Raw genomic sequence first — 9,590 nt, forward strand, 5'->3', positions numbered from 1 at the left:
AAACCATTCGCGTGACTAGGGTTTCGTCTTCAGGGTAAAAAAGGGAGAAAATCTCAGGGAGATCGACTGCGTCCTACGTATCGCCGCAGGGCGTGAAGCATGGGACAACGCGCAGAGAGCCTTGCCGGGCGACGCTCTCCGCGTCGCAGCAGCGGAGTTCCAGGTTTAGAGTAAAAGCTGAGCACGTCAAGTAGTCAGATCTCTCGCTCTCGCTTGACGGCCCCCGCGTACAGACAGACTGCGCACAGACGCAGAGAGGCGCGTCTACTGCATGCGAGGGAATCTTCGCGCGGCGAAGACAAAGGAGGCAAGCTGGCGGCAGGCGAGAGACGCTCGGAGGTCAAGTTGGATTTTTTTTTCTAGACGTCGTCGCCCGGGCCCGCGGGGCCGGTCATCCAGAGAGTGATCGCGAAGCGCTTCCTGTGGCACGGGAGGACCTCGTGGGGCATATCGCGGCTCCTGAAGAGAGCCAACAGACATGAACAACGAATGATTCTGGCGGGGGGGGAGGGGTCGGGGGGGTATGGGATGGAGCGGCAGCGTGGCCTTCGACTGCAGGAGTCATCGCTGAATACACAAGGCGCTCGTCTGAGCTATGCAGCGCGTTAGGAGAGACACTCGGGAGAGTTAGACCGCACGCAGAGCTGGGGTCGCGGCTGCGCGGAAGACCGCGACGCGCCTCTCCCCTTCCTTCCTTGCGGAGTAGACAAGGCAGCATGCAAGCCCCATCCGAAGCCACGCCTGAAGAGGCACGGCAAAACGCGTTCTGACGTCTAGGCCGTCACTCCTTTGCTGCCTTTTGCGAACGAGCGAGCTCTAGATGATCGAGAGACGCGACACCGTCCCGCACACGGCTGCGCCACCTCCTGCCTCAACCGAGGCGGGCTGTCGCCGTCGGCTGAATCGCGTCTCGTCTTCTCTGGGATCCCTCCACGCACCGCCTGCAGCGCATCTTTGGCCGCAGCAGGTCTCACCTGTCGACCTCCGCGTGGAGGTTGACTAGCAAATCTTTTCGTGGTGACAGAAGGAGCCGATTCCCCGGGCGGCGCTACTCACCTCAAGAGCACGAGGACGTCGCCAGCCGGCGCGATGTCGCGGACGGCCTTCGCCTCGCCGGAGCCCGCCGCCGACCCTTCGCTGAGCTGCTGCTCCTTCCGCCGCCGCGGGTACACGCGCAGAGCGCCGCCGTCTTTCTCCTGAAGAGAAAACGAACAAAGAGGAAATCTGAATCGACTTACGTAATGCGGAGCCAAAGCGAAGAAGAAGCAATGGGACGCGAAGCGAAAGGCGAAGAGCGAGATGACAGGGGAGAGAGAGGAAACCGGAAAACTCACGAAGAAGGCCTCACCGAGAAGGGAGGCAACAGCGAAACTGATACTGAAACAAATCTGCAGAGCACAGGTCAGGCAAAGCTGCCGCCGCTGCAGCAGCTGCTGACGCCACAAGATGCAGTCAAACTTCGCTGCGCGAGTCATCGGCTCGAGGTCCTGGCGCCGGTTCAGACTCTCGATTGCGCAGGCTAGGGTTCGTTTTTTCTTGGCTGGCTGTCTGTGCCGCAGGTGGACTGCCTTACCTTCCAGTCAGGGGCGTTGGGGTAGTAGATCGCAGTCACTTTGCGCCCGTTGTCGAGTGCGGGGTCGTAGCCCGCGTCGATGTGCTTCTTGTAGTACGCGCCGTCCGCGCGGAACATCGCCATTTGGAACACCCACGAAACCTGGCAAACAGAATCGGGAGACTCGGGCCTCCTTCTTCGCCTTCGAACACGCGTACACGAAACGGCATGCCTTGACGAAACGCCGGCAGCCACAGACAGCGACTCGCCGCGAATTCAGGCCAGCCCGTAGCACAGCCGTGACTTCGTGCAGAGGGCTGCGCGCGCCGCTTCGTTCCTCCGTGGTAAAAAATCTCTGACAAACTCTCGTCCACGGCCCGCGACGGCGCCGCGCAAGCGTTCTGCCTGTCTGTCTCGCGTGCGTCTCCCCGTTACTGAAGCAGACAGAGGCACGCAGACCACCGAAAGACGCAAGCGGGCGGCTGCCCTCGCGACGCGGCGCCCTACCTGCAGACAGAGCGAGGCCTTTTTATTCAACTCAAAAGGCAGCGCCTGCATCGCCTTGAAAAGCTGCCAGAGGCCCTGCGCAGAGACGCGGAAGCAGAGAACACGAAGAGACCTCGGTCTCCATCTCATAGCCGGAGTCATCTTCTAAATTCTAAGAACTATAGCACCTGTATTCATGCGGTTCAGGGGTAATCATGGCGTCTCAAGCATCCGACGAAACACATCGAGCAGACGCAGGCGAGGGAGAAAGAAAAAACGAGAAAGCAGAAGGCAACAGAGACGAGGAGACCTCCACAGAAAAAGACAGAGCGACCCTCGCAGAGACGCGCCCGCGGAGCACGACGAGGGAGCAAAACAGAGTGTTGAGATTTCGGCTTTCTTCAGAGAGAGGTGGTGCCTTGAGTTGCACGCAGCAAACGCGGAAGAAAAGCGTGCATTCCAGACTCGGCCCCGACATCAAGAAAGAGGAACAAGCACAACAATCCTACGCCCCGGAGCTGCCGTCGACTCGAAGCGGAAAAAAGTTGAAGGAAGCTAGAAAAAGAGCTCAAAGCGACACAGAAGTTCTAACGTCCACAGTGTCGGGGGTAACGTGAGCAAGAGCCCAACGAGAAAGGGAAACAAAGGCCGGCGGGGAGAAGAAGGCGCCGGAAAGAAACCGAAGAGGAGGAAACGCCGGTGAACTTGCCTGCTGGTTTTCTCTGTCCAGGTCTGACGAGCTCATCCAGCACATGTAGTCCTTACGCAAGTCATGCAGAGTTTGCGAAAACTGAAAAAAAGACAGAGTGGAGATAAAGACGAACAGAACACGATTTGCAGGCGCACTGATGAAACTCGCCTCAGCGGAGGGAAAGACCGGCCGCGCTCCTTCTCAGAAAAACGAGTTCTTCTCACTCGTACCGGTATCCAGATATACTTACATGCATACGTAGAATACTACGAACTGTGCCGCATGCAACTGGCGACAGAAAACCCACGCTCTTCTCCGTAACTCGCCGACATCAACGTCACAGACAGTCAACTGAGCGAAGAGGAGAGACGCGAACACAGAGATCCGACAAGGACGAGCGATTGCTAGACGACCAAAATACGGGGAGAGGGATTCAATAAACAATCCGAGAAACCTGCAAACGAAACTACGCAACAGAAGCGCGGAATTTGGGGGCGATCATGAGTCGTACCACCTCGTTGAAGCGCCCGTCGTACTCCAACAGCTCGATTTCATTCCAGATTTTCTTCCGCATCTGCACACAAAAGGGACCCGATGCGAGGCACCCGTCGTCGCACGTCCCCTTTCGGCTGGTCCTCCGCGTTGTGTCTGTTCAAATAGTCGTCACGCATCCGCTCATGCACGTCGGCTCACAGGCACCAACGTAGGCACACACAACAACACATATATTTATATTATATACTAGGAATTGCATGAAGACCAAGCGAAAATCGGAATGATCGTAGTCGCGTTTCAGTCTATCTGTGAAGATTCGAGTTTCACCCCAACCGGAAGAAATGAAGGCGACGCGTGCAGAGGCTTCAAAAACGCAAATCATTAGCTTACTGCTTCGCCGAGGAAGCCGCGCTGCACAGCGACGCCCTCCTTCATGAGGTCGCGGATGGTATCATTCGCCAAGTAGCTCAGCGGCCCGTCCCGGTATCCGTCTGCGGAGAAACAGGAAATCCAAAAAAATCGAAATCTCTAGAGGCGAGACGCATCCACGAACAAGGAGAGACAGGATTTGCAGAGACGCGAAGGAAATAGGAGAGCGAACGCAGAGGAAACCAGCGCCCGCACTCTACCTGCGAGAGACACAAAACGGAGTTAATTTAGCACTATTCAATTATAACAAGACCAAGCAAACGCCAGCCTCGAGACCGCAGGCGATGCAGACGCAACAGAGCCGAAAGCGGAGGATGTCAGGTCTGACAGCCTCGCAAGGCAAGCCAACACAGGAAAGAAGCTGAAGAAGAGTCAAGCGCGCGGAAGACCAACATTTCTTTCTCACTTGGATTCGCCAGCAGACCGCCTTCGCGGCAGTCGCGAAGCCGCTCGCGGCGGAGCTGTGAAGACGCAGCGAAGGACAAACAGGTTCGCAGAGGAGGCGACGGAGGGCCCCGAGCCGCAGAAAGCAAAACGGAGAACGGGGTGTGTGCGGAAACCTGGATCCGCCATGAACAGATTTGTGCACGCGCGTCTCCCCGACAAACATAGACACATAAATACATTCATATGTATATATATATATATATATGATTAGTTTTTGGTGGCGCATGTGAATGTCCTCTGGTGCCCACGAAGGTCGTCGCCTGAAGCGGGAATCCATCGCCTGCATCCGAGCACGTCCCTTCCCCGACGCAGGCGCGGTCGCAGCACGCGGAAAGCCAGTGCTGCATGTCTCACTGCACTCATGAAACGCGAACTGAACGCGACAAACACTTCTTTGTAATCCACAGACTGTGTGATTCCCTCCCTGCCAGTGGCCTCTCACCTCGGAGTTAATCCGCGCGTGGATTTCGCGCACGAGTGCTTCCTTCAGTACGTCCTGCCGTAGCTGCTTCTCTTCCGGAACTCCCAGCTCAAGGCCCTCTGAGAGGTGAACACATTTTTCACTCCCACGACACGAAAACATTCGTACAGACGCCCACGCGGGTGGATCCCCTGAACAAACAGGTTCTCATATACATACGTACATGCACAAATGGATATATATATGTGCGCACACGCCTACACATACACACATATCCAGATACAGGTACACATATTCACCGTAAATACATATAGTGTTCAAATGGTAAGTGTGTGTAAGCAGAAGAGTAACTACGCGTTCAGTCTTGGCACATGGGGCACGCGGATCTCACGGGCTCGTGCCGCCACAAGGCCTTCAGGTGAGGGACTTCTCCAAACGCAAATCGTCTCCACCTCGGCTCGACTCTCACACTTCACCGCCTGCGTCGCGGCTCTGCCTCTCGTGTGTGCACGTTCATCGAGTTTTTCTTGCGTCGTTTTCACCCCATGTCTAGCGAGACTCCGCATCCCTTCATTTCACTCGCCTCTCCGCGGTTTTTCTCTTCACCTGCTTCGCCTTTGGCGCGCACGTTGTCGTAGACGAGAGCGGCGCGCTCTGTGACTTCGGCGGCGATTTGGCGCAGCTTCTCCTCGCCAGTCCATTCATCGAGGAGGGCGCCAAGGTGATCGTCTGCGTCCTTCTGGAAGCGGTAGACCGGCGGAAGTGGCACGCCGCGGTAGGACGCCGCGGGCGACTCGGCGCTTTCTTCCCGCGCCTCGGCAGGTTTCTCGACAGCCTGCGATGGCGCATCGGGGGACGCCGCCTTCGCCTTGCAGCGGCCGTGGGGAGGAGACCCCGTGCAGCAGGCCGTCGCACCCTCAGTCGCCGCACTCGACGAGGAAGAGGAGGCGCGGGCAGACGAGCAGGCAGAATGGGAAGAGCCGTGCAAGTGCTTGCAGGGTTGCGCCGACCCGGAGGCGGTCACAGGCGGACAGCAGCCGTCGTGGCGGCCCTTGTCCTCCGTACCGGTCCCAGATCTGAGCGAAGCACAGAAACCAAAGAAAACCAGGGAAAACCAGGCAGAAGAGAGCTCAAGATAACGCACGGCCGCGCAGACCAACGCGCATGCGTGCCGGTAGACAGAACAGCCACGTACCCTTATCAATATATATATATATATATATATATATATATATATATATATATATATATACATCCAGCACACCGATAGAGAGATGCGTGGACGGCTGTTCCACGGAGACATGGAACCCTCAGTCAACGACAGACGCAGGAAGGGAGAGACCGAGGGCCCGCGGATGCGACGCGAAATCTGCATACCCGAGTTCACTCTGGTAGGCCACGCATGTCTTCTGTCTAGGATATCTTAAAGTAATCGTGCATGCACAGTTGCATGTAAGTATATATATGTAACCACCGGTGATTGAGGGTTCATGCAAAGGCTGCTCTCAGCTTACCGAGTGCGTCTTTCCAAGTCCTTTCTTGTGCTGTAGTTGAGAACTTTGAGGCAAGCTGCGACAAATGCGTCCTCGACGTCTTTATCCCAGAGCACACTCGGACCGAGCGTGACAGGAACCTTTGAAGAAGACTGGGGACTCGCGTGCTTAGCCGCGCTGCCAACGGGCGGGGAGTCCTTCGCGTCTCGTCTCGCCGGAGCGCTTTCTCTCTGAAGACTCTTCGCCTTCTGCGAATCATCTTCCCCATTTGCGTCGCCTTTTAGCCGGCCTGCATCTTGTTTTTCATCTGGTGCACCCTCTCCGCTGGACTCCCCTCCGTTTCCGCCAACCTCGCATTTGTCCGGTTTCTCCTCCTGCTCTCCCTCCATCTTCGATTCTGGGGCTCCCCCTCGACGGTGAGCAGGCGGGTTCGTTGTCGGGTGCCTCGTCTGCTCGTGTGGCCTGCGCTTCTCTGCAGGCGTTCCTCTCCGCCTCGCGCCCCCCGCCTTCTCGGCTGCTTCTCGTCCCTCTTCCAACCTTCGGTCTTTCTTGGAAAGAACGCGAGACAAGAAGACAAATTTCGACGGTCAGACGCTGCGTCCTGCGGCGCAAGGTCACTTGCACGGGTGGAGCTCGGCGAACCGAAGAAGAAATGCAGCTACAAAGCACTCTAATGCGAAAAAGATAAGTGCTCGAATAGGGCCAAGGAATGCAAGTAAAATAGGGAGTAGCGAAAAAACCGCCGTTCTTTCCTCCTTTGCAACTGAACGCTCAGACCCTCCAGCATGCAATTGTGCGCATGCAGCTGGTGTGTGTACAGGCAACCAGCACCGCCTGCAAGACTAAAGTGCGCGACAAGACGAGAGGCTGCAAATGATGATTGCCGGTCCAAGCCCTAACTCTCGGAACCCAAGAAACTCCCGTGCAAGGTGTGGCACGAAAAGAAATGCGAAAAACGAATGCGGGAGTCATTCCTGCGTGGCGTTAGCCGCGTTGCGGTCTAGGCAAGCTACAAGCGTGCCTCCAGGATTGCAGAGGCCTACGCCGCTAGCGAGATGCCTAGCTCCGAAGGCGCATAAGGAACTTCCCGCTTCTATACCAAAGATACGGGACAGGCATGGAAGCAGAAGCACCACACGAGGTGACTGCGGAGGTCTGCACAGTTGTTCGCACCCCCATGGGCCTCGCAGAGCTGCCGCGAAAGCTTCAGGGTGCTGTAGCGGATCGTGTAACCCGTGCACATTCTCATTCAGCCAGTGCCCAGCCTTCTGCAGACATGGCGTTTCCTGAAGTACCCCGCCGCAGGAGCTTCGTTGTTTCGTAATATCAGTATAGGGTGAACGCGATTTGCTGATTCAAGTAGCTGTGGACGATTCTAGAACATGTTAGGCTGAGCAAATGTCCGTAGACCGCGCCGATCTCGGCAGAGTCTCACCTATTCGGAATGACTGCACATCAAAGGGTTTTTTCTAGGCGCAGGAGATTTCGGTTATCCGAATTCGGGGTCGCCGAGCAGATGCTCAGTGTCGCTATAAAGCGTGTCGCAGGATGCGGGTGCACAAGAGCCATTTTCATAGTTACTTGTGAGCAGCCAGAACAGCGTGCACTGAATGCGAATGCAAGTGATATCGAGAGATTCCGCGAGCACGTATTGGGATATTTCCTCTGGAGTCGCGCACAGGGTCCTTCGCAATTCATCGTCCCGCACGACGCCCACCGCGAAAGAGTCCGGTTGCAGAGGAATCGCGCTTTAGGATGCCTGGCGCGTGCGGGAAGATGTGAAAGTGCCTGGGCTGCATTCCCACAGCGTCCCGTCACCACGACAGAGCTTCTCTCGAACGGACCCAAATACGCGCAAAGACCAAGTTCCTGAAACGCGCTCGCAAGTGGACTCGGAGCGCGAATCGTTCAGCTGAGGGAGCCAGCGTCGCAGAGAAACTGGAATGTGCCCAAGAGGGGTGAAGCAGCAACACGATCTACCTGCTTTCGCCATGTTTGGCAGTCATTGCCGGTGCCGAAGCTGAATTGTGCCACCTCGACGCGAGCCAAGCAAGACGCAGACGCGCATCTGCAGACCGCCCGCCCCGAGCGTCTGCGACCTTGGAAAGCTGACAATTCGTATCGTCCTCCCTTAGTGGCCTGTCGGAATGAAGAGAAATGCGACAAGAGACAAAACAGACGCCAGCGGTGCTCTAGCGTCGGCGCCTTAGGCAGCCCCGCCGACACCAGAGTCCAGCTGTGGAGGCGGTGGCTAGCTCCTGAGAGATATCCTTTGTGTATGAGGAGCTCGGGAGGAAGGGTCCCTGTCAAACCTGCCTCTTCTGGCTGTCGCACAGACACAGCCTGTAGCCGTACAGGCTGTGTCGAAAGGACTGCCAGTGACTACGACCCCCTCGGCTGCGCACACGCCTCACGGCCTGTATCTGCCGCCGCTGACCTGACAGGCGAAGATCACACGCTGGACACGGGGCAGCAGCATGAAGGCTGTGCCAAACGCTCACAGTTGAAGACGGAGAACGGCGTGCGAGGCCATGTAACCGGCGCGCAACACGTTTGTAGAACGAGGAGTCTTCTGCCGCACCAAACAGCTGAGGTACTCCGAGACTGTCTCTCTCTCCTGAGACCCGAAGCCGGGTCTGTGGAGTGCGCGGGCTCGCGTCTTTGCTCCGATCCACCTTTCCGTTTGTTGGTTTTTCAGCAGGATCTACGTGTTATACGCGCTGTCCGGCTACGGCACATCAACGAAGGGACTGCCCGCCTACGTCTCTCTCTCGGCCTATATTGCGTCCGGTGCTCTGGCGTGACCTCCAGGCTTCGGCGCTGTAGGCGCTTAAATGAAAAGTAGAGCGAGGCATTCAGCCTTGCATGGGCGAAAACACGTTTTTCTGGCGCCGTGGAGCACAGCGAGAAGCACACTTCCCGCTGCACATCGCCTGTCGCTGCGCAGTCGGGCGCGCTGGCGGATCGCCACCCGGTTTGCCGGCGACTTTCACGCAGCATCTTGCAGGACAGAATGGACGCGACAGCTGTCCGCTGTGCGCCGGAGCTTTACGCTGCTGAGACCAGAAGCGCATAGCGAGTAAGCAGAGCGGCATGTGTCAGACATACACACAGCTAGTCGAGACGGGTTGGCTGCGTTGCTTTTTTCGCGAAGAACGTCCTTCCAATCACGCCGCAAGGGAGGTGCTGCGGCAAACACTCGCCCTCCTCGTTGGTCGCTTTCTTTCCCTGTCTAGCGTGCCCTGTCTCCATCCGGCTGTGCTGAGCGAGTGACTTCCTGCGATTTCTTTGCCGTTCCCAGGGTTCCGAACGCCCCTCGAGTTCTCTCTTCTTCTCTGCGTATCTTTCCCGTGCTTCGGGTAGTCCGTTCTCCGCCGTTGTTTTTCCCTGAAGGCTATATCGCATCCGCCCGCCTCTCTTCACCTCGGCTGCCCAATCTGTCGTCTGTTACCCGGTCTTCTGCCGGAGCAGAATCGCTATTCGCTTCTACCTGTCTGACTTCGCGGCTGTCGAGCTGCGAAAAGCCGAACAGAAGGGCTGCCGATTGTGAAAACTGCAAAAACGCACGACGAAGGG

At 57.0% G+C, this 9,590-nt stretch overlaps 1 protein-coding gene across 1 annotated transcript; it reads right to left on the minus strand.

Annotated features, from left to right (window-relative positions):
- Window positions 1–359: 359 nt before the first annotated feature.
- Window positions 360–6,403, minus strand: BESB_035420 (putative hypoxia- inducible factor prolyl hydroxylase (phd2); the record flags this gene model as incomplete). The annotated part of the gene is made up of 11 exons (XM_029362128.1): window positions 360–459; window positions 1,057–1,196; window positions 1,574–1,714; window positions 2,060–2,134; window positions 2,748–2,828; window positions 3,241–3,303; window positions 3,615–3,715; window positions 4,060–4,114; window positions 4,543–4,640; window positions 5,128–5,597; window positions 6,036–6,403. 11 exons carry the CDS (start codon window positions 6,401–6,403, stop codon window positions 360–362), a joined length of 1,692 nt encoding a protein of 563 aa, XP_029221093.1.
- Window positions 6,404–9,590: the final 3,187 nt, after the last annotated feature.

Source organism: Besnoitia besnoiti, chromosome II, assembly GCF_002563875.1.
Source record: "Besnoitia besnoiti strain Bb-Ger1 chromosome II, whole genome shotgun sequence".
NCBI lineage: Eukaryota > Apicomplexa > Conoidasida > Eucoccidiorida > Sarcocystidae > Besnoitia > Besnoitia besnoiti.